The sequence below is a fragment of the Lathyrus oleraceus genome, chromosome 2 (genome assembly GCF_024323335.1).
Source record: "Lathyrus oleraceus cultivar Zhongwan6 chromosome 2, CAAS_Psat_ZW6_1.0, whole genome shotgun sequence".
In the NCBI taxonomy this organism is placed as follows: domain Eukaryota; kingdom Viridiplantae; phylum Streptophyta; class Magnoliopsida; order Fabales; family Fabaceae; genus Lathyrus; species Lathyrus oleraceus.
Window position 1 is genome coordinate 478,754,596 of NC_066580.1, and position 24,248 is coordinate 478,778,843.

General features: G+C 41.9%; 1 protein-coding gene across 11 annotated transcripts; it reads left to right on the top strand.

Moving 5' to 3' along the window:
* The first annotated feature begins 1,687 nt into the window (after window positions 1-1,687).
* LOC127120604 (uncharacterized) lies at window positions 1,688-22,670 on the top strand. Of its 11 annotated transcripts, none has more exons than XM_051051095.1 (11): window positions 1,688-1,939; window positions 2,040-2,118; window positions 2,214-2,318; window positions 2,909-3,025; window positions 3,431-3,781; window positions 3,940-4,262; window positions 4,441-4,540; window positions 4,621-4,680; window positions 21,237-21,323; window positions 21,776-21,916; window positions 22,041-22,670. In XM_051051095.1, exons 1-11 carry the CDS (start codon window positions 1,836-1,838, stop codon window positions 22,368-22,370), a joined length of 1,797 nt encoding a protein of 598 aa, XP_050907052.1. In that variant the 5' UTR covers window positions 1,688-1,835; the 3' UTR covers window positions 22,371-22,670. The 11 variants fall into 11 exon arrangements, with proteins under 11 accessions (XP_050907052.1, XP_050907054.1, XP_050907049.1 ...); XM_051051097.1 differs by lacking the exon at window positions 1,688-1,939 and adding an exon at window positions 2,632-2,722 and having other exon boundaries at window positions 2,037-2,118; XM_051051089.1 differs by lacking the exons at window positions 1,688-1,939; window positions 2,040-2,118; window positions 2,214-2,318; ... (4 more) ...; window positions 21,776-21,916; window positions 22,041-22,670 and adding exons at window positions 9,737-13,189; window positions 13,455-17,437 and having other exon boundaries at window positions 4,465-4,540.
* The last annotated feature ends 1,578 nt before the right edge of the window (window positions 22,671-24,248 follow it).

The following is a 24,248-nucleotide window of genomic DNA, read 5'->3' on the forward strand; positions in this document are numbered from 1 at the left end:
GACGTGTATATGGTTCTTAGGTCTCAAGCGAAAATAAATTGGGACTTAGTATCTGTTGGGAATGTTATGGAAACATCTCGACAACATCAATTGCATTGAAAAATGGTTATTTAGGCGCGCAGATGTCACGTTTAAATATGGATAACTACTTTGAAATTGCATTCTGAAGGACACGTGGAAGAAATGTGAGGCGAAGGGGAATGTAGGCTTCTACGTGATAAAAGTTGAAGATTTAAACATTAAAGACAATTACTTCTCACTAGTATACATATGATTTTTATTTGTAGAATTCAGGATGTTCATTTCATCACAAAATCTCACTTACACTCGAAGTACCAGTGATAAGAGAAAAAAGTCTTCATTGAGAGAATGTATGGAACATGAAACACCAATCTTCACTTTAATGTAAAAGTCTTTTCAATTCAGTTTACTTTTCAGTTAGTTTCATTCATACACCATTTTAATACTTTCATTTTACTCTTGTTATGTTGCATTATTCCATTATCTTTGTCGAGATTGCACATTTACATTTTCATATGAGTATTTTGACCTAATCGAAATTGTGTCTTGTTTCCAAAGAAAATCACAAATTAAGAATTTTAGCATTGTGTCCTAGGATTCACTAATCGTTCCTGTCTGTAACCTTTAATTAAGATACTAGCGGTTGTTTACGAAATTCCAGCATAAACATATGGCCTCTGAAGCTTTGATAGCTTTTGAATCATCAACCTCTGAAGGAGTTAGAGGTGTGGACTACTTTTGAACCTCTGGCCTCTGAAGCAGCTTCTGAAACGTAGCTGGAGTCTGAAGATGCAGAGTCTGAAGTATCAATTTCTGATGTGTATCACTTAGTGAAAGTTTGAATTAAGTGAGCATGTTGTGTATCAATTCAAGCTTAGTTAATTAGTTAGTTACTTAAATGTATGTATATTAACTATTGATGTAGGTCTGTAATAATCTCCATTTCATAACAATCATCTCTTCTCACTCAATATTCTTTACTCTCACTTTTCTTCCCTTCCACTTCAACACTCTTTCTATCTTTCTCTCAAATAACTTCCGCATTAACAAGGTGTAATAACACCTATAATTTCTATATCATTTAATAATATTTACATATTATTAAGATTTATTATACAATAGGTTGATATTTTTAAATAGATCTCTAAACTAAAAATATTTTTATCAAATTTATAATTAGAGTATTGAAATTTGACTAACATTGTATATAGAAGAATCTAATTAAAAAAAAACGTATTAGTTCATTAACCTAATTATATAAAATAAATCTATTTAGAAACCCCTAAATAACTTAGGTGTCTACAAAATACTTAAATAGTAGTAGTATTAAAAATATTATTTATAGAGCTTTTAAATATTACAAACGGTTATTTTTGGAGGGAGGGAGGAACATTCATTTTACTAAAGGAAGGTGTTCAAAAGGAGAAAAAGTGGGTAAGAAGAATTGAACACATTGGCGGGTACTTATGAATCAAATCAAATTATAGCAAACAAAAGTACACAGAAACCAATACTATTTCCGTTTCAAAATCCACACTAGTGCCTTTGTCTGAATCTGAACAGAATCAATACTCTCAACGACATTGAATGCTCTCAACTACTCACTCCTCATCGAATTCAATTCTCTGTGACCACAAACCACCTACATTGTCTCACTCTCATCACTACCACACTTTCTAGGGTAACCACTATACTAGTTTATTTCAATTCTATTTTTGTTTTTCCAATTAATTACGTGAGTCCCACACTCTCTTCCTTCGATTTATGTTAAGTAGAACAAGAATGTGATGATTTTCTAGATTAATTCAGAATTTATGATGACCGACTTTCGGAGTGTTTCTGAAAATAACATTGATGCAGAAGAAACTGCTGGATATGTTTCTCATACTGCAAATTCTCGACACAGACGATCTAACAGGTTTTTGTTTTTTTGTTTTGTTTTAATTACAGTTGTTTGTGTTTTTTTAGACAACTTATGATGACTGTTTTCAACTGTTTTCTGTTTGTGTGTTTTTCAGTGCTTCTGATAGGAACTTGAAATTCTCAAGAGATGGTGGAGTTTTGTATCCTATAGGGAACGACCAGGATGAATTTATTGTGAGTTGTTTTAAGAATGCAGTTTCTTTATTTGATCTTGAAGTTTTTTTCAATGTGAGTTGAGTAATTCAATGGTTTTGCAATGACTTGAACAGGCATCGCCGCTTAGGGTTTCCAGGATACAGACTCCGTTGCATGAGAATCTCAAGTGTTTAAACAAGAACGCTTCTTTGAATCATAGAGCATCTTTGGAACAAGATGTAAGATTTGTATTTCGAATTTAATAATGGCTCTTATCTTGTCTCTCGTTATGGTTTGGTCTACTAGTAGATCTTATCTGTGGATTTCTAGATTCTTAACTGCAATGTTTCCTTTGAAAATTTTTGTTTGGTTTTGTATGGACCGCGATGACTCATAATAGGTTAATTTTCGCTTCTCGGTACTCTCATTTTCACCCCTAACAAATTGATTATATATACTTGGAGATTATTGATATCATGTGTTTGACTAAATCTATTTGGCATACTCTTTTCACATGATAAAAAGTCTGAAATGGTTTTTTCATGGGATCAGAGAGGCAATTCCTGAAACAGCCTAAATCAATGACGCAAACTTTTAGAAGCATCTGAAGTGAATTCACAATGGGAAAACCTATAAAATAACGGTTAAGAAACTATATTCCTTGTCATTTTCAGAGATGTATATTTTATCTTTTCCATGTGAACACATGGAAAGAAACATGGTGGGCTTTAAATCTGAAAATTTAACTCTTCATGGCATAGGTTCTTATTTTCCTGTACCATAACCACAGCATAGTATTTTATTGATTCCGAGACATATTGATATGCAGGTTGAGCAGCTACAGCTATGCCTGCAGCAGGAGAAATCCATGCGTATCTTACTCGAGAGAGCAATGGGCCGAGCCTCGAGTACTTTATCACCTGGGCACAGAAACTTTGCTTCTCAGGTAATTTGACATTTTCTGTTCAGAGGTAATGGCCGATGAACCTGTGCTTGTTCATATCTGAAGCTGTTACGATAGGAGTAGGCGTGAGCGAGACATGAACCTTTCTTAGGTACTCGCCAAAGCACATAACCTCTCAGTTTAACTTGGTTCTTCATTGATAAACTGGACTCGACAATGAATAAGACATTCACAAATAAGTTGTTAGGAATTAGGACTAAAGGAGCTAATTCGAATGTAAAGGATGGTAGTTTGATGATAACTGATAATCATTAAGAGTCTCGTTCCTTAAATTTAAATTTTGATTGGCATGTGAAAGCACAGCATAATTTTTCTCATGAAACCTATGATTTATATTAGTTTTTGTTGTGTGGAAATTAACTATTTCTAATTTTCTCCCTTTTTTAGACAAAAGACTTAATTGCTGAAATTGAGTTACTTGAAGAAGAGGTTACAAGCCGTGAGCAGCACGTGCTTTCGATGTACAGGAGTATTTTTGAACAGTGTGTTAGCCAGCCACCTTCTGAACAGAATTCTGGTGTGGCTTCACCTGCTCATACAAAACACGAATCTAGGAAGCACCCAAGCGTAATTTCAAGCGCTTTCTGTTCATCAAAAAACTTCCCCTTGCGACCCCTGCAAGCTCTTATTTCGAATAACGATTTGAAAAATAGAATCTTCAGGTCAAGTCATGCTCCTTTATCAAGTGGAAAAGGCAAAGTTTCTTTTGGAAGGACTTTTCCCGATTCCACCACCAAGGTAGGATGTATGATGTATCAAAATATTTCTAGTTTCTAGTTGATTGTTTCATTTGCAATAGCTCAAAATGGAAAAACAAAAATATTTATGCATAACATTGTAAAGACACTCTTAGGATGTTTGTCCTATCCAACATTCTCACCTTAATCCTATGTTAGGTTCACGAGAAGTTTTCTTCAATCGAGAAAGCCCCTGCATTGCGACCTTTAAAAGACCATCTACACCAGTGCCCAAGCAGGCTTTCTGAGGAGATGGTGAAGTGTATGGCAACTATATATTGCTGGCTCCGTAGTGCAAAATCTACCAATGCTGAAAATAGTAGGTCACCTATATTGTCAAGGTCCTCTACCAATGCCATACAACCTAGACATGGTGTTGTAGAGGATCGAGAATGTTCTTGCAAAACTGCAGTGGAAATATCTTGGATAGCTACACGAAAACGTCATTCTTCTCATGCTTCTTACGCCATGGACAACTACAGGTTGGTTCTTTGCATAGAATTTCAAAACGGTGCTTTACATATAATTGAGTGTTAAAAATCAAAATTCAATTATTTTTTAGTTGCCTCTATAAGTAAGCTAAACGCGGCAGTGTGTTAAAAAAGGCATAGACAAGTTTATACTGACATTCTTTTTGAACTGTTGACTTGTTTCTTTCAGAATGCTAGTCGAACAGCTTGAAAGAGTGAATATCAGTCAAATGGAATGTGATGGGAAAATTGCGTTCTGGATCAACATTCACAATGCTCTTGTGATGCATGTAATATTCACACTCATATGAATAGCCATGGTTTTGATTTACCAATTTTCAACACATAATTTTGTTTTTGCTACTGACAGGCATATTTAGCATATGGAATTCCCCAAAACTCTCTAAGGAGGTTGGCCTTGTTTCACAAGGTAGGATTTATGTATTTATTTGATAGTATGTATTATCATCAATTGGTGGCAAGTTCTTTAAGTCTTTGATGAAGGGATTTTCTAACACTTCGATGTTAGTGAAACTTTTAGACGGATTATTTAAATACTGTCACCAAAGCTCTCTTTACAAACGGATCATTGTTTGCTGTGGCGAAAAGTCTAGGATCATAACCAAATAACTTGTCTATTTCTCGTTATTGTAATACCCCAAAATTTACCCTTCAGTTTTTCAAAAAAAAAAAAAAAAAAAAATTAAATAAATAATTAAAATATAACAAATTATTTTGGACTTGGGTCTCCCTCATTCCAAGCCCACAAGTCCACGAAAATCAGCTATAAATATAAGAGTTTCAGTAGGGTTTCAGACACTTGGAAATTCCCTGAGAAATAGACTTGGAGTTCACGTGGAGTTTCAAACCTAGGAACTACTCTGCAGCAACCTTCGGGCAGCCCTGAGAAGTTCATTCCGCCTCACGCAAACCCTAAACGTTACTTCGCCAATCCGGCCTTGCCTTCCAATTTTAACAGGTCTCTCATCAGGTATGCCTCTGTTCCTATTACTCTATGCCTCGGGTTGAATACTGAATATATGAGGTAACCTCAGGCTTGGCCCTCAGGGTTATATTTGTGTATGAATATGTGATTTATGCCTTGACTGTTTAACAGTTTCGTTTATGAGGTGAATGCCATAGGATCTGGAATCTTTAACATCGTGCAGGTACCAATGGGAAATCCAAATCCCGCAGGTGCTCGCTAGCCGCTTCGCTAGGCGAGCACGCAGCGAAGCTTCGCTAGGCTTTCGCTAGGCGAAGCAGTCGCGAATGTGACAGTATCTGCTTTATTCCGTTTTGTTCTAACCTGTTCTTTGTGTTGCCATGGCCTTGTTATCTTTTGATTTCAATCCTGTTTGCCTAACCCCTTTTGTTGAGTTTTTGTGAGGGCTCACATATTCTCGCAGGGATACCCTCCGGAGGTTTATTCCGATTTCCCGTACTGATTGGTTTTCTTTGATGGCATCAGCTTGGGAGAATCTCAGGGTTGCTTATCCTTTAATTGCTGTAACTTCGGATCTTGATCCGTGTGGTATTTTACTTCTTCCCTTTTATTTCTACGGTTTCTTAGCTGGAAGACCTCGATAGGAGGCAATGTTTGAGCCCCTTGGTGGCATTTTTTCTATTTCAAGATATATGTTTTGTGTGATGTGATTGTTTCCCCATAGGATGCGAGGCTTCGCATAGCCTCCCGTTTGCATGCCAATTTAGGTAGCACTGTTCCTCCGCCTAGGACTTCCTCTTTGCATGCGCGTTCCTACAACGCAAACAAAACCTAAAACCCAAAGCAACACGTTTACTCCTTCTACTACAGGCGAGTAAGTCTCCAAAGGTCGAGCATCCGGTAGATTGCGTAGTAACGTCGTTCACCCCGTAACATAATCCATAACCCCGTAGTTAGTCGAACTACGGCTTGCTCTGATTCTCATTCCAGATGAGATACGTAGGCATAAGACGCGACGTCTTAGCGAGCACAATTACCCCCAACCCATAGGTCAGCCGAGCTACGAAGACTCTGATTCTCATATTCAGATGAGATACGTATGCAGTGGATGCGACATCCGCGCGAGTCATTTCTCTTAACCTTTTTAGTAAATAGCACATTAGGCAAAACCATACCCTTTAAACAGAAACCGCATAAGTGGATCCCGTAGAGTACTACGGATGCGTAGGGGTGCTAATACCTTCCCTTCGCATAACCGACTCCCGAACCCAAGATTTGGTTGCGAGACCTTGTCTTTTTCTTTCCTATTTTCAGGTTTACTTCGAGCGTTTCCTTTCCCTCCTTTGGGATAAATAACGCACGGTGGCGACTCTCCTGTCTTTTTTCTTCGCCGGTTGTTCTTTTTTCGCACTGTATTTTTTCAGGTTGCGACAGCTGGCGACTTCACTGGGGACTTTAGAAGTTGACCTCTTGCTGGTCCATCTTCCCTAAGCGAGTCCTTCCTAGCTTGTGTGTTTTCTTGTTTATTGAGTGTTCATTCTTTTGTGCAGTTACTTATTTGCCTAATTGCATTCATGTACATATGTTTGCTGTATCTGCTGCTGTTTGTTTGTTTGTTGATGGGATGTTCTACGAGAGATAAGCCCATTACCCAGGCTTGAGTGTACACACAGGTTTTAGAGTGGATGTTCATGAGGCTTGCGTGGTATGTTGCTGCGTTAAGTCGTTCGTGAAGAACCACACCCAGACGAGGTTTCTCTTGGATATACTATGTCCTACGGATGTTCCGTAACGACATAATATTCCCCTAGAAATTGTCGACTCTGGTGACCATTTCCCGAGAACTCAGTCGAGGCCTCTCCTCCGAGACGTGATTATGTTAGCTCTGGTGGGCGCATTCTCGCTGATCAATCCGAGGACCCCGAGACTGGGAACTTGCTTTAGGATGTCCTGTTGAGGGGAGTCAGTGGAGGTCTTTTATTCCGTAATAATGCCAAACCTTCAGTGGTAAACGTATTATTCGCGACTGAAGGGCTGAAGTTGACGAACTTCTGTTCTTAGAACCTACAAGTGAGGGGCGGGCTAAATTCAGGAAACCTTAACCTCCAACCAACCCGGTTTTCTGGAGCAGTGCTTTGATCTCGTATTATATTCCTCAGTGGTTTTCTCTTCAGACAGTGCAACCTGACAAATGCTCAAGCAGATACAGCAATCCTGATTGACACGCCGCTGCATTGCATTCACATCATCACATCATTTGCATTCATATCATTTAACACATGTTTATCCATTTCTAGGGGGTTTACATCTTCTTCTTGATTCCGGTCGGGGTTTTTCCTGGTTCTCTTAAGATGGATATTGGCAGAAAGAGACTCGTCGCCTACAAGTTTCCGGTGGTCTGTTTGGAGCCCATCCAACAACTGATGAAGTTAATGGATCCTGGTTCTCTAGAAGGATTCCGAGAGGATTACGGTTTAATTCTAAGTTTCGTCGCGGTTCTTTCCAAAGATCAACATGATGCTCTCTTCACACTACTGCAGTTCTATGACCCTCCATTGAGGTGCTTCACATTCCCGGATTATGTTTTGGTCCCTACTTTGGAGGAGATTGCCAGTTTTCTCAGAATTCCCATCAAGTCACAGTTGCTATTCTACAGCTCGGAGTGTCTGCCCGATCTCAGCATGGTTGCTTCAACCACATATTTGAGGGAATCAGTTTTGAAGGCTAATATGTGTCAGAAGGGAGAAGTTAACGGTTTTCATCTGAGTTTCTTATTGGGAGAAGCAAAGAAGAAGCTTGAAGATGGTGACCAGAGGGGTTTCAATGCTGTGTTGGCTCTTTGTGTGTATGGGATTGTCTTGTTCCCTAATGTCGCCAAATTTATAGACGTAGATGCCATACGCCTCTTCGTGTTGGGAAATCCAGTGCCGACCTTGCTGGGAGATTTCTTTCATTCAGTGCACCACAAGAATAAGAATAGAAAAGGAGGATTGTTGAATTGTTGTGCGCCTTTGTTCTATAAGTGGTTCAGTTCTCACCTACCCAAGTCAGGAGCATTCATTGATGTCAAGGACTCGTTGAGTTGGTCAAAGAGATTGATGGGGTTGAGAGCTGAAGATATTTCTTGGTGGTCTGACCGGAGTTTGCTTCGGGCAGATATTATTCACAGTTGTGGGAACTTCCCGAATGTTTCGTTGGTAGGAAGAAAAGGAGGAATCAACTATAATCCTTCTCTGGCAGTTAGACAGTTTGGATATGCCTTAAGAACTCCGCCGGTGGAAAAGGATGTGGAAGAGTCTCTGTTTTTCCATTCTTCGCCTGATTTGACGGTATCCCGTAAGGCAGCTGAGGCCTGGCTCAAGGTGATCAAGAAAGGAAGAATTGTTCTTGGGAAAGGAGATTGTAGAGCTTACCCTCAGTATGGAGAATGGCTTCAAGGAAGAATCGAAGAGTTTGGTCTACCGTTTCCTATTGAAGAACCCTTGTATTCACCTACTCTCGAGCAGTCAGCAACGGTGAGCCGAGAGGAGTATGACAAGTTGAAGAACACCACGGAAGGACTTCAAATCGAGAACTCGGAGTTAAGGGAGAAATTGCAAGACTGTATGCATCGATTCCATGAGTCAGAATATCAGAAGGAGGAAGCCGTCAAATTGCGAGAGGAAGCTGAAAGGAAATTTGCTGTGGAGGTGAATTTCTTCAGGAAGACAGACGAAGCCTTGAGATCATCCAGTTCTGAGTTGAGGCGAGTCAAGCAGCAGTTAATGGATGCTCGTGGTAAATTAGCTGGGTGGCAAGAGCGATGGGATGCATTTTCAACTTCTCGGAAGACAAAGGAGGAAGAGACGGTGGCTGAACTGACTGGTCAGATAGAGAAATTGAAGACTTTGCTGAAGGGGAAGAACCATGAGCTGCTGTGTACCCGATCAACTAATGGTTATATCACAGATCAACTCAATGAGGCTCAAGGATATATCGAAGAACTCAAGACGCTGGCAAGTTTGAAGAAATCCAGACTTGAAGAGGTATTTGGAGAAGATGATGGGAATTACTACAGAGAACACATCAACGAACTGGATGGGATCATTCACAAGAGGAATCTGCTCATCCGGCGTTTGACAGAATCTCCAGATCATCCTGACACGGTGGCGCTACTGGATGAAGTGAGGAACGGTCCTTATGGGTTGCATACAGGAGGCTGATTTCTGATTTGCTTGTTCCTCTCTTTACTTACTGCTTTGGTGTTATGTAGTGATGATCCACAGGCTTGTTGTGGAGATCCTCCTTTGATGTATTTTTGGCTAAGGCCCTTTCCTTGAACTCATTTGTATGATGGTTTCCCTTTATTACATCTTGATCTCAGAAGTTTATCCATGACTCGGCCTTCTTGCACTACCCACCTGATGTGAGACTGGAATCAAGGGGGTAGAATACCTTTTGGAATTGATAAACATGTCATTACATTTACATATTCATTGTCATATCTTGCATAACAGGTACCGCTGCGGTGTTCTCATATTGTTTGGTGTTCCACTAGCAGGATAGCTGACTCAGGCATTCACCGATACGGTACCCGGAGGAATCAACAGAGAGCAATGGAAGGTGTACAAGCAGAGCTCGCTGAGATGAGGGCCCGCATGACCCAATTCATGGATGTGGTTGAAGGGGTGGCTCAGGGACAACAAGAGCTCAGGCAGATAATACAGGGGAATCCCCCTGCTCAACCAGAGACAGTGACTGATCCTCCGGCTGGAGAGGTTAACGGACCCAGTGGACCAGGGCCTATCCCGATCCCGCACGCCAACCCCGGTCAACAGCCCGTTCATGATGATCAGGACGATCAGTTTCCCCCACTTCAGGAAGACTTTGGCATGGGTCATGGCGTAGACCCCATGTTCAGGAGATTGGAAGAGAGGTTGAAGGCAGTGGAAGGACAGAATCCTTTGGGAGTAGACGTTGCTGACTTAGGGCTGGTCCCAGGTGTGAGAGTGCCACCGAAATTCAAAGTCCCGGTCTTTGACAAGTACAAGGGCAACTCTTGCCCCAAGACTCACGTGCAAGCCTATTTCCGTAAAATGGTTGCATACTCTGATGACGAGAAACTACTTATGTACTTCTTCCAGGACAGCCTAGCTGGGGCATCCTTGGAATGGTATATGAGACTGGACAGAGCCCACATCCGTTGCTGGAGGGATTTGGCGGAGGCCTTCGTGAAGCAGTATCAGTATAATGCAGACATGGCTCCGGACAGAACTCAACTTCAGAATCTGTCTCTTAAAAGCAATGAGTGCTTCAGGGAATACGCTCAACGCTGGAGGGAGACAGCTTCCCGTGTTCAGCCCCCTATGCTGGAGAAAGAAATGGCCAACATGTTCATGAATACGTTGCCTGGACCTTATCTGGAGCGCCTGGTGGGGTGCAATGCTTCCAACTTTGCTGATGTGGTCTCTACCGGAGAGAGGGTGGAGAATTACCTGAAGACCTGCAAGATCCAAAGTGGAGGAGGATCTTCGTCAGGGGTAAAAAAGTCGTTCGTTGGAGGACATAAGCAAAGAGAGGGGGGAGTGAATTCTTTGGCTTCCTATCAGAACAGAGGTGCTAGAAGGAATAATTTTCAGAATTATCATCAACAACCGTATGTTGCGACGGTGACCATTCCAGCTGCAGCGCCACTACAACAACAACCACCGCAGCGTCAACCAGCTCAGTATCAACAGCAGCAACAACCGGGTAACAGACCCGCTTATCAACAGAGACAAAGGATGATGGACCGGCGTTTCGACACTATTCCAATGTCGTACGCCCAGTTACTTTCTAGTCTTCAACAACTACAGCTTGTGCAACTGCGCACTCTGGCTCCTCCTGTTGGTAGACTTCCGGTGGGTTACGACGCCAACGCTAGGTGTAGCTTCCACTCTGGGGCACCTGGCCACAATATTGAGAACTGCAAAGCTTTTAAGCACGTAGTTCAGGACCTCATAGATTCAAAGGCCATCGACCTTGCACCGGCTCCGAATGTCGTTAACAATCCCATGCCCCAGCATGGTGGTGCGAATGTTAACATGGTAGAGGGAAGAGCCAAGTTCATTAAGGATGTGTTGAAGTTGAAGACTCCGGTGTCGGATATCAAAGGATGCTTGCTGAAGGCCGATGTTTTCCCCGGTTGTGGGAAAGTTTGTTTGGATTGTGCTGCACAGGAGAAGGGTTGTTTGAAACTACAGCAAGGTATCCAGGCCTTGCTCGACAAGGGTATCCTCCAGGTTGAAGATTTGTCTGTCCGAGAGTTTATGGAAGGGGTTGAGGAAGAAGGGTTTGAAGGTGCTACTGAAGAGTTCCTAGATGTTGTTCCTGCTGATTCTGCAGTCCATGATGATGTATTTACTCTTTCCAATACGGTTGACTCTTTTGTATTTGAACTTGATTCCGATGTTTCGGATGTTCATGCTCCAACAAATGAGGTTTCTGAGTACGACTGTGACATTGCAACTATAACTATTTTCTATCCAACTAATCAGATCAGTGTGCCAGAAGCGCAACCCGCGCCACCAATGCGACGACCTACTATGACCATCACAACCCCTGGTCCTTTACCCTTCACCAGTGAAAGGGCCATTCCATGGCATTATGGGGGGAGCGTGTATACGCACGATCATAAGGTGGAACGGCCACTAAAAGTAGAAGAGGGTCAGAAGCCTGAACTTGAAGGTCCCGCAGTGGATAATGTTGGTGGAATCTGGCGATTCACCAGGAGTGGTAGATTGCTCTCACCACCGGTTACCCAAGCTGATAATGCTGATGCTGTGGCGAAAACCAAAGGCAAGCAAGTCGTGAATGAGGGTACCTCTGCACCCCAAGATGGTTCTGAGCCCACTTTTGCAAAGGACGTGGACGAGTTTCTAAGAATCATAAAGAAAAGCGATTACAAGGTAGTCGATCAGTTGATTCAGACTCCGTCCAAGATATCCATTCTCTCACTCCTATTGTGTTCGGAGGCACACAGGGAGGCACTTCTGAAGGTTCTTAATGCTGCATATGTACCTCAGGAGATCTCAGTGAACCAACTAGAAGGGATCGTTGCCAATGTCCATACAAGCAACGGGTTGGGTTTTACTGATTCTGACTTAACACCAGCTGGACGCAATCATAACAAGGCTCTGCACATCTCATTGGAATGCAGAGACACCATGTTATCTCATGTTCTGGTGGATACAGGTTCCTCTCTCAATGTGCTACCCAAGAGGGCCCTGTCGAGGTTAGAAGTAGAGGGTTTGGTCTTGAAACCTTCAGATCTTATGGTGAGAGCCTTCGATGGTTCTAAGAGATCGGTGTTTGGAGAGGTGGAATTGCCAATTCTGATTGGATCACAAACCTTCAACACTGTCTTCTACGTGATGGATATCAGTCCTTCCTACAGTTGCCTGCTGGGTCGGCCTTGGATCCATAATGCTGGGGCAGTCTCTTCAACTCTACATCAGAAGGTTAAGTTTCCGGTCAACGGACGAATTATCACCGTCTGTGGTGAGGAGGACATCCTGGTCAGTAACCTGTCTACATTCAAGTATGTAGAAGTAGGAGGTGAAATTCATGAGACTCTATGTCAGGCTTTTGAGTCAGTTCAAATCAAGGATGCAGCTCCGGTGGAAGAGGTTAAAGCGGGTGCCTCTATCTCATCCTTTAAGCAGGCACGGGCCGTGGTGGATTCAGGTGTTGCTTCTGGTTGGGGGCGTCTGTTGGAATTACCAGTGAAAGAGGATAAGTTCGGGATTGGGTACCAGCCAACTCTGACTTCTACAACTTCAGCACTTCAGACTCTTCAGGGGCCGATCACTTTCTCTAGTGCTGGCATCATTCAGTATGGTCAAGTCTCTGCAGTCAACGAAGAAGATGGGGATAGTGACTGCGACATCAACAACTGGGTGCGTCCGAGGATCCCGGGTGAAGTCATCAACAATTGGTCTTCTGAAGAGATTGTTCAAGTCACTCTTCTCGAAGAGTAATTTTCTTTGTTTATTCATGCATATCCAAGTCTTACGTTCCGCCCAGGGCGTAATGACTCATTGTAGGGCCCATCTATGTGACACTTGCATTTTTATCATAAATAAAGGACGTATTTTTGCATTCAAATATTTCGTTCCTTGTCTTTCTATTTTTGCAGTTTTTCAAAGAAAAAAAAAATAATAATAAAAAAAAATGGCAATGTTTTGTTTAGTTTCCATATTTTTTTTCACACTCATAAGCACATACCATCACTCATGCAGATGCACATCACCGGATCCTATTGATAACGGTTCTGCTATGGCTCGCTTCGACTTTGAAAATCCAATCTTTCAAGCTGAAGAAGAGGATGATGAAGATTGTGAACTCCCTGAAGAACTTGCCAGGTTGTTGAAACAAGAGGAAAGGGTTATTCAACCGCATCAAGAGTTTGTTGAAGTGATTAATCTCGGCACCGAAGACGCCAAGAGAGAAATCAAGATAGGGGCTGCTTTAGAAGACAATGTGAAGAAAGGGCTGATTAAATTGCTGCAAGAATACATTGACATCTTCGCCTGGTCTTATCAGGACATGCCTGGGCTGGACACAGACATCGTGGTACACCGCTTGCCTCTCAAAGAAGGTTGTCCTCCGGTCAAGCAGAAGCTCAGAAGAACAAGACCAGAGATGGCTGTCAAGATAAAGGAAGAAGTGCAAAAGCAGTTGGATGCAGGGTTTCTAGCAGTCACCAATTATCCGCCATGGGTTGCAAACATCGTCCCAGTACCTAAGAAGGATGGAAAGGTACGGATGTGTGTCGACTATCGGGATCTGAACAGAGCTAGCCCTAAAGATGATTTCCCATTACCTCACATCGACGTTTTGGTGGATAATACAGCTCAGTTCTCGGTATTCTCCTTCATGGACGGCTTTTCTGGCTATAACCAAATCAAGATGGCACCAGAAGACATGGAAAAGACAACTTTCATAACCCCGTGGGGCACCTTCTGCTACAAGGTGATGCCGTTTGGTCTGAAAAATGCCGGAGCAACATATCAACGAGCTATGGTAACTCTGTTCCATGATATGATTCATCATGAAATCGAGGTTTATGTGGATGATATGATTGCCAAATCTCAGACAGAAGAAGAACATTTGGTGAATTTGCAGAAATTATTTGAGCGTTTGAGGAAATTCAAGCTGAGGCTTAATCCGAACAAGTGCACTTTCGGGGTGAGATCGGGAAAATTGCTGGGTTTTATTGTTAGCGGAAAAGGGATTGAGGTGGATCCCGACAAAGTAAAAGCAATACAGGAAATGCCTGAGCCAAGAACAGAGAAGCAAGTCCGTAGTTTCTTAGGGAGGTTGAACTACATTGCAAGGTTCATCTCTCACCTAACAACCACGTGTGAGCCAATTTTCAAATTGCTGAGGAAAGATCAGGCTATCAGGTGGAATGAAGATTGTCAAAGGGCTTTCGAGAAGATAAAAGAGTATCTACAGAAACCTCCGATCCTTATACCTCCAGTTCCTGGGAGACCTCTGATAATGTACCTATCAGTGACTGAGAACTCGATGGGGTGTGTATTGGGACAGCATGACGAGTCTGGTCGAAAAGAGCATGCCATATACTACCTTAGCAAAAAGTTTACCGACTGTGAAATCAAATATTCGCAGCTTGAGAAAACTTGCTGTGCTTTGGCCTGGGTTGCTCGCCGACTGAGGCAGTATATGTTGAACCATACTACCTTGTTGATTTCTAAGATGGATCCAGTGAAATACATATTCGAGAAGCCAGCTCTCACCGGAAGGGTCGCTCGTTGGCAAATGATTTTAACAGAGTATGATATTCAGTACACGTCACAGAAGGCCATCAAAGGGAGTATTCTGTCAGACTACCTTGCCGAGCAACCGATTGATGATTATGAGCCAATGAAGTTTGAATTCCCTGATGAAGACATCATGTTCCTCAAGATGAAAGACTGTGAAGAGCCAGTTGTTGAGGAGGGACCTGATCCAAACGAAAAGTGGACTTTGTTGTTTGATGGGGCTGTCAATACTAGAGGAAATGGAATTGGTGCTGTCATTACAACTCCGAAAGGTGCCCACATACCTTTCACCGCTCGTTTGACTTTTGAGTGCACAAATAATGAAGCTGAGTACGAGGCCTGTATCTTGGGCATTGAGCAAGCCATTGATCTGAGAATCAAGACTCTGGACATCTTCGGAGATTCAGCTCTGGTGATTAATCAAGTGAATGGTGATTGGAATACTCTCCAGCCCACTCTGGTCCCCTACAGAGATTACACGAGAAGACTGTTGACTTTCTTCACAACGGTAAAATTGTATCATATACCTCGTGATGAGAACCAGATGGCAGACGCACTTGCTACTCTATCCTCCATGATCAAGGTAATTCGTTGGAACCATGCTCCCAGGATCGATGTGATGCGCCTTGACAGGGCCGCGTATGTGTTTGCTGCTGAACTGGTAGTCGATGACAAGCCCTGGTATCACGATATCAAGTGCTTTCTGAAGAATCAAGAGTACCCTGCAGGGGCATCCAACAATGACAGAAAGACTTTGAGAAGATTGGCAGGCAGTTTCTTCTTGAACAAAGACGATGTGTTGTATAAGAGGAACTTCGACATGGTTTTGCTCAGATGTGTGGACAGACACGAGGCGGACATGTTAATGCAGGAAGTTCATGAAGGTTCCTTCGGTACTCATGCCGGTGGACATGCGATGGCTAAGAAATTGTTGAGAGCGGGTTATTATTGGATGACCATGGAATCAGATTGTTTCAAGTATGCTCGGAAGTGTCATAAATGCCAGATTTATGCTGATAAGGTGCATGTACCGCCGAATCCTCTGAATGTGATGTCTTCGCCGTGGCCGTTTGCCATGTGGGGTATTGACATGATTGGAAAGATTGAGCCGACTGCTTCCAATGGGCATCGCTTCATCCTTGTTGCCATCGACTATTTCACCAAATGGGTCGAGGCAGCGTCGTTCGCGAATGTCACCAGACATGTGGTTGCCCGTTTCATCAAGAAAGAAATTATTTGTCGCTATGGGATTCCCGAAAGAATCATTACTGATAATGGTTCTAATCTCAACAACAAAATGATGAAGGAGTTGTGTCAGAACTTCAACATTCAGCATCACAATTCTTCCCCTTACCGCCCTAAGATGAATGGCGCTGTTGAGGCGGCAAATAAGAACATAAAGAAGATTGTGCAGAAGATGGTCGTCACGTACAGAGATTGGCATGAGATGCTACCTTTCGCCTTGCATGGGTACCGTACTTCAGTACGTACATCGACCGGGGCAACCCCCTACTCCCTTGTGTATGGTATGGAAGCAGTCCTACCTGTTGAAGTGGAGATTCCTTCCCTAAGAGTCTTGTTGGATGTCAAGCTAGACGAAGCTGAATGGATTCGGACAAGGTTCAATGAGTTGAGTCTTATCGAAGAGAAGCGAATGGCAGCCATTTGTCATGGGCAGTTGTATCAGAGTCGGATGAAGAGAGCTTTTGATCAGAAGGTGCGTCCTCGTTGTTTCCAAGTCGGAGATTTAGTGTTGAAAAGGATCCTTCCTCCTCAGACAGATCACAGGGGCAAGTGGACTCCTAACTATGATGGACCGTATATTGTCACCAAGGTTTTTGATGGTGGGGCCCTAATGCTTGCAACTATGGAGGGCGAAGACTTCGCTTCCCCTGTGAACTCAGACGCAGTTAAAAAATACTTCGCATAAAATAGACCCGCTGGACAGTAAAAAGAATAGTCCAGGCAAAAATGGGCATCCCGGCGAACCAAGAAAATGGAAAGGTTCGGGCAAAAATTAGGGATCAAAAAATAAAAAAAGATTGTACACCCGGTAAGTTGAAAACCTGAAAAGGCAACTTAGGCAAAAATGGGTATCCCGGTGGATCGAAAACCCGAAAAGGGCGATCCAGGCAAAAGTTAGGGATTAAGCGAATGACTGCGTTCTGAGTAGCTCTGAATCTCATCTCGTGCCAATGACTGGAAATTTTTGAAGGATAGGAAACAATCCAATCACTCTTTCAGAAAGCTGATCATCTGGAGGATCTTGAAGACGGGCAAGTCATAGCCGAATTGGAACCCAATAGAAATCCACTTCACATTGCCATTAGATTAATTTTTGTTTTATCTATTGTGCGATTACCTCTTTCCAGGGATTGCCTCTTAATGTAAATGCCTATTCAGAGGCCATTCAATCAATAAAATCATGTTATTCAGTATATCTCTGTTTTCATTTTCATTTTACTGTTTTGTTTGCAAAAATGACGTCCGAATTTTTGATAAACATTGCATCATGACACATAAGGGCTTTACAGGTACATGCTCAATAAACATTTAAAATTGCTGTAAATTTTAAGTGCTTTGGATCGTCTATTCAGAACAGATACCCTCGGGGCATTTCCTTAAAATCCCCTTGCAGATGATCGTGAATATCTTCCCCAGTGAAGTCGCCAACAGACAAATTCGGTGTCTTATCCCTGCAGAGCTGATCAGAGTGTTGGATTCTTCAATCCCCAGCAGTTTCTCACCACCGTACTTCCCCAAGCGGTTGTTTCAGGACATACACTCCCCAGTAGAGTTGACAGTGCCAGACTATATATCCCCAGCGGAGTTGACAGCGCCAGACTGTATCTTTCCAGCAGAAGTGGCTGCTCCTTAGAGTTCGATGCCAGATCGATAGTCCCAATGCCAGATCCATGGGTTCTTTTCTTGAAGCAGAACCTCGGTACCGTATCAGTGTTTGCTCCCCCTGCTGAGTCATCTCTCGCAAATCGTGGTTGCCAAAACCATTGTAGCTTTCCTCAGCAGCAGGCTTCCAATGCCATTCTTTCCCCGATCAGAGTCTCGGTATGGCCAGAACACCGCATGGCTAGTCATCTCCCCACAGAGTTCTTTGCGCTGTGCATCTCCAACAGCCTTGCCAGAGCCCAGAAGATGGTGATCGTTTCCCCAGCAGATCCCCTTGCCTCGGCTTGGCATTCTACCCAGCATTTCGCATCCCTGCATGTAGAATCATATTGCATTGCATCCTTCCAAATCGCGTAGCATTTCCATTTTCATGGAGCATTACGCCATTGAAAAATTCAAACATATGCATGTAAACATAAAACATTCTCGGTATCCCAAGTGATAAGCTAGAAGTTGTTTCCAGTACTCAGACTGAAGATTGTTCATGACTTAACTTTGTGTCATTGGCCCAGGCGCCGCCTCTATTATCGTTCCCTATTTCTGCCGATGCTGACAGGCATGAAGTTTTCCGGTATCCAGACCGAAGTGGCGTTCAGGCCAGTTTTCCGGTGTCCAGACCGAAGTGGCGTTCAGGCCAGTTTTCCGGTATCCAGACCGAAGTGGCGTTCAGGCCAGTTTTCCGGTATCCAGACCGAAGTGGCGTTCAGGCCAGTTTTCCGGTATCCAGACCGAAGTGGCGTTCAGGCCAGTTTTCCGGTATCCAGACCGAAGTGGCGTTCAGGCCAGTTTTCCGGTGTCCAGACCGAAGTGGCATTCAGGCCAGTTTTCCGGTATCCAGACCGAAGTGGCGTTCAGGCCAGTTTTCCGGTGTCCAGACCGAAGTGGCGTTCAGGCCAGTTTTCCGGTATCCAGACCGAAGTGGCGTTCAGGCCAGTTTTCCGGTATCCAGACCGAAGTGGCATTCAGGTCAGTTTTCCGATATTCAGATCGAAGTCCTTTCCAGTATTCAGACTGATGAGCGACATTCCGGCCATGGTTATTTCTGTGTTACCATTTATTTTGGTATGCAAGTTAGCATTCTTTATTCAGACTGACTCTCACCGTACCAGACGGATTCTTCTTTCAAGACCACCTCTTTGCCGATTCTGACAGACATTGTTACTTCATTTCACTTCAGTGCAAATTTTTTGGGCTTTTATTGTATTCAATCCCTTGATACCTCGAAAGCACGAAAGCAGCTGTCATCTTCCTTCCGGGTCTCCAGTTGATTGAATAGGGGCAGCTGTAATACCCCAAAATTTACCCTTCAGTTTTTCAAAAAAAAAAAAAAAAAAAAAAAATTAAATAAATAATTAAAATATAACAAATTATTTTGGACTTGGGTCTCCCTCATTCCAAGCCCACAAGTCCACGAAAATCAGCTATAAATATAAGAGTTTCAGTAGGGTTTCAGACACTTGGAAATTCCCTGAGAAATAGACTTGGAGTTCACGTGGAGTTTCAAACCTAGGAACTACTCTGCAGCAACCTTCGGGCAGCCCTGAGAAGTTCATTCCGCCTCACGCAAACCCTAAACGTTACTTCGCCAATCCGGCCTTGCCTTCCAATTTTAACAGGTCTCTCATCAGGTATGCCTCTGTTCCTATTACTCTATGCCTCGGGTTGAATACTGAATATATGAGGTAACCTCAGGCTTGGCCCTCAGGGTTATATTTGTGTATGAATATGTGATTTATGCCTTGACTGTTTAACAGTTTCGTTTATGAGGTGAATGCCATAGGATCTGGAATCTTTAACATCGTGCAGGTACCAATGGGAAATCCAAATCCCGCAGGTGCTCGCTAGCCGCTTCGCTAGGCGAGCACGCAGCGAAGCTTCGCTAGGCTTTCGCTAGGCGAAGCAGTCGCGAATGTGACAGTATCTGCTTTATTCCGTTTTGTTCTAACCTGTTCTTTGTGTTGCCATGGCCTTGTTATCTTTTGATTTCAATCCTGTTTGCCTAACCCCTTTTGTTGAGTTTTTGTGAGGGCTCACATATTCTCGCAGGGATACCCTCCGGAGGTTTATTCCGATTTCCCGTACTGATTGGTTTTCTTTGATGGCATCAGCTTGGGAGAATCTCAGGGTTGCTTATCCTTTAATTGCTGTAACTTCGGATCTTGATCCGTGTGGTATTTTACTTCTTCCCTTTTATTTCTACGGTTTCTTAGCTGGAAGACCTCGATAGGAGGCAATGTTTGAGCCCCTTGGTGGCATTTTTTCTATTTCAAGATATATGTTTTGTGTGATGTGATTGTTTCCCCATAGGATGCGAGGCTTCGCATAGCCTCCCGTTTGCATGCCAATTTAGGTAGCACTGTTCCTCCGCCTAGGACTTCCTCTTTGCATGCGCGTTCCTACAACGCAAACAAAACCTAAAACCCAAAGCAACACGTTTACTCCTTCTACTACAGGCGAGTAAGTCTCCAAAGGTCGAGCATCCGGTAGATTGCGTAGTAACGTCGTTCACCCCGTAACATAATCCATAACCCCGTAGTTAGTCGAACTACGGCTTGCTCTGATTCTCATTCCAGATGAGATACGTAGGCATAAGACGCGACGTCTTAGCGAGCACAATTACCCCCAACCCATAGGTCAGCCGAGCTACGAAGACTCTGATTCTCATATTCAGATGAGATACGTATGCAGTGGATGCGACATCCGCGCGAGTCATTTCTCTTAACCTTTTTAGTAAATAGCACATTAGGCAAAACCATACCCTTTAAACAGAAACCGCATAAGTGGATCCCGTAGAGTACTACGGATGCGTAGGGGTGCTAATACCTTCCCTTCGCATAACCGACTCCCGAACCCAAGATTTGGTTGCGAGACCTTGTCTTTTTCTTTCCTATTTTCAGGTTTACTTCGAGCGTTTCCTTTCCCTCCTTTGGGATAAATAACGCACGGTGGCGACTCTCCTGTCTTTTTTCTTCGCCGGTTGTCTTTTTTCGCACTGTATTTTTTCAGGTTGCGACAGTTATGTGTTGAATTTTTCTATCAGTTGGATGGATTGCAAACACTGTTGTATTTACATAAACAACAACCAACACCTTCATCTGTACCAGTGTACAAAAAGAAAAGAAAAATCCATTTGCGCTTGTATCATCTATAAATTACTTGTAGGACATTTAACCTGTGCTCCAAGATAACTTGCTTTGACATCTGATGTCATAATCATACACTTTTCTCATATATACAGTTTTATTCTTGATAGCATCTTTGTTTAAGAATACAATTATATCGATTCATCACACGTCAAAATGAATTAACGATTGCAGTTGTGTAGTGCAGGCTGCTTACAACATTGGCGGTCATACTATAAGTGCAAATACCATAGAGCAAGCAATATTTTGCTTCCGGACACCTCGCCTTGGACGGGTACTCACTTGTTCTTAATGTTAAAAACATGGCACCTATAAATGTATATACATACATACATATTCACACATATACACATATGCGAAGTGTTGTCAGGTTCATATATGGATGCACGAAAGTCTAATGGTGGAACATATTGATCGGTCTAAATAGCCCAACCTCTAAATATAATTTTCTGTTTTGGGCTGCCAAGGCTTACAAATTACTGATACTTCCCATGATTTGTTTCTGCTGTTAACAATACTATGTTGCTGCAGGAAGACATTAGTCTATTATTTGAGTGGGATGCTTAGACCTTCATTACGACATTAATTCCACTTATTGATACTATATTACACTTCCCTTTTTCTTTAAAAGCATTTGAAGCAAAAAATCTAACATAGTTTGATGATAAAATTACATCTCATCTCAGTGTTTCATCTGATTATCGTTTGTGTTTTTATCAAACACAGTGGCTTGAAAGCATTGTGTCTGCTGCCCTTAGGAAGAAAAGTGGTGAAGAAAAACAACTCATCAACTCAAAATTGAGTATTACTGATTCCCAGCCTCTTGTCATCTTTGCCCTTTGCACCGGATCAATATCAGATCCTATGGTAAATTTTTCTCCCATTTACTTCTTTGTAGTTTGAATATACCACGATATGTGAATGTTGGTTATGTAGGGCTTTATTCTTAATTTTAATAGTTGATCAATAAGTAGTTGATGCAATGTTGCAGCTAAAAGTTTACTCAGCTTCAAATCTAATAGAAGAGCTGAATGCTGCCAAGAGAGAGTTTCTACAGGCAAATGTAGTTGTAAAGAAGTCTAGTAAAGTTTTTCTCCCTAAATTGGTGGAAAGATTTTCCAGAGAAGCATCAATCACCATTGATGATATCCTTGGATGGATCATGGAAAATGTTGACAAGAAACTGCATGATTCGATACAGAAATGCCTTGATCGTAAGTCCAACAAAAAATCATCTCAAATCATAGAATGGCGGCCTCAGAGTTCTAGATTCAGGTACATGTTCTCCAAGGATCTAATAGACAAGCCATGGTGGGTATGACATCCTACAGCTCTGAAGAGATTCTTATTGGCCCTGGAGCTTAAAGAATTTTCGTGTACATTGGAGTATAACACAATATGATCTTAGCTTTCCTTAGATAACATAACTATCTAAAATTGTTCATGAAGATTTTGATAATTGTATAAGTGCACCTAATTAACATGTAAGAATAAATTCTACTTTTAACTTTGAATTTTTAACTTGTAGGCTTGTGGCATACAGCAAGATACTACTATTAGACAGTATTATTATGTTGGGTAGTTGAGCAATGACATATAAATGCTGGTAGGCATTATGGTACGAGCAGGGTTAAGATACTAAAGGTTGTAGAGTCCTTTCCATGAGTTGTATACATGTATAAACGTTAAACAATTATGTTATTCCATAAATAGGAGCCAGTTATGGTATAACATAATTGTGGATATAATATGATTGTCATTTTAAAAACCCACATCTAGTTTACTAAAAACCCACATCTATGTGATAAATTTTGATACTAAGAGAAGGGCTGACTTACAAAGATAACACTTCAACGCTCAAATCAGTATGTGAGTAAGATGAGTGAATGAAATTTGACTTTGAATTGTATCTGAAAAATGATGTGCTTCTCTCTTATATAATAGAACAGTTATAACTAGTGGTTGATCTTCAGACGTCGGATACGAGGAGCCGCTGGATGGATCCTGACTTCAGATCGCTTGCGGACTAACCCAGAGTAACACTCCTACTCTGCAAGTGACTAGGGGGTTTTGTATTTTATGGGTCGCGATTGTTGTGCCTTCTGGTTAGACATGGCAACGAAATTTGTACGCGCGGGTACTCGTCCGAACCCACCCCGAGTTTGACGGAGAAAATATGCTTTGACTGGGTTCTGGTATGGATTTGGATTTTCCCTGATTTTAAAAGATAGAAATACTAGTATCCACCCCGAATCCGTTACGTTGATAATTTGAAATATTTTATTTTGATAATTTATAATATTAATTATTTGATTAATATATTGATATTTTGAGTTGTATTTTATTATTTGAAATATTTGGAATTTATATTTAAAAAAATTTATGATTGTTTTAATTTCTTATGTTTGTTAGAGTTCATGACAAATTATTTGTTTGGGGAAAATTGATCATTTCAATTTAAAAAATTGATTCTAATGCGGGAATTAGATGGAATGGAGATACTCGAACTCATTTGGGATGAGTTTTGAGTTTAATTATTTATCTTCGTCCAGTTTAGGGTGGGGAACAAGTATTTAACTAGGATTCAGGTTTGGGTACGGGGACAAAACTCATCCACGTCCCGTTGTCATGCCTACTTCTGGTCAGTCAGGAAAATTTGTCTTCAAACTCTTGCATCTGCTTTGCTGTGCAAGGGCTTTGTAGCATTTGTCCTTTCCCTCCGGCCGTCACCCGACTTTAATAGAAAACCAAGAGGTGTCGTTGACGTCATTGGAAACTCGTACCTTAAATGCTCTCGTGTTTCAAATGCCTTTCTGTAGGTTCTATCATAATGGTCTTTGGAAATTGAAGTACTTGAGTGTTTTTCTGAGGCGTTCTGGGACGTTGATAATGCTTATTATCTTTCTTTTGCTAAGTCTTCATACAATTTTTTAGGAGTTAGTGTTAGAATTTTGAGTCGCAAATGTAACAATTAAAGTGTTATGGGGTCTAATTAATATTAAATAAGTTTGTCGCTAAAATCATAATTGTCAAGAAAGGTAAGGTTATTGAGTAGATATCATAAGTAAATATCTAATTTGATGAGGGATCAAATTAGAATATTGAAAACTAAGAAATAACCCTAGTATTATTTATATAGGTTACGGTATCCATTTGTAGACTATATAGAAATACACGGTTTATCGATATTCTCTCTTCA

What these genes read in the sequence shown, in the direction of transcription:
- LOC127120604 (XM_051051089.1), top strand. Translation starts at nt 9,792, where the DNA reads ATGGAAGGTGTACAAGCAGAGCTCGCTGAGATGAGGGCCCGCATGACC. An exon ending in CAAGTCACTCTTCTCGAAGA is followed by an intron (nt 13,190 to 13,454) that starts GTAATTTTCTTT and finishes TCACTCATGCAG; the next exon opens with ATGCACATCACCGGATCCTA.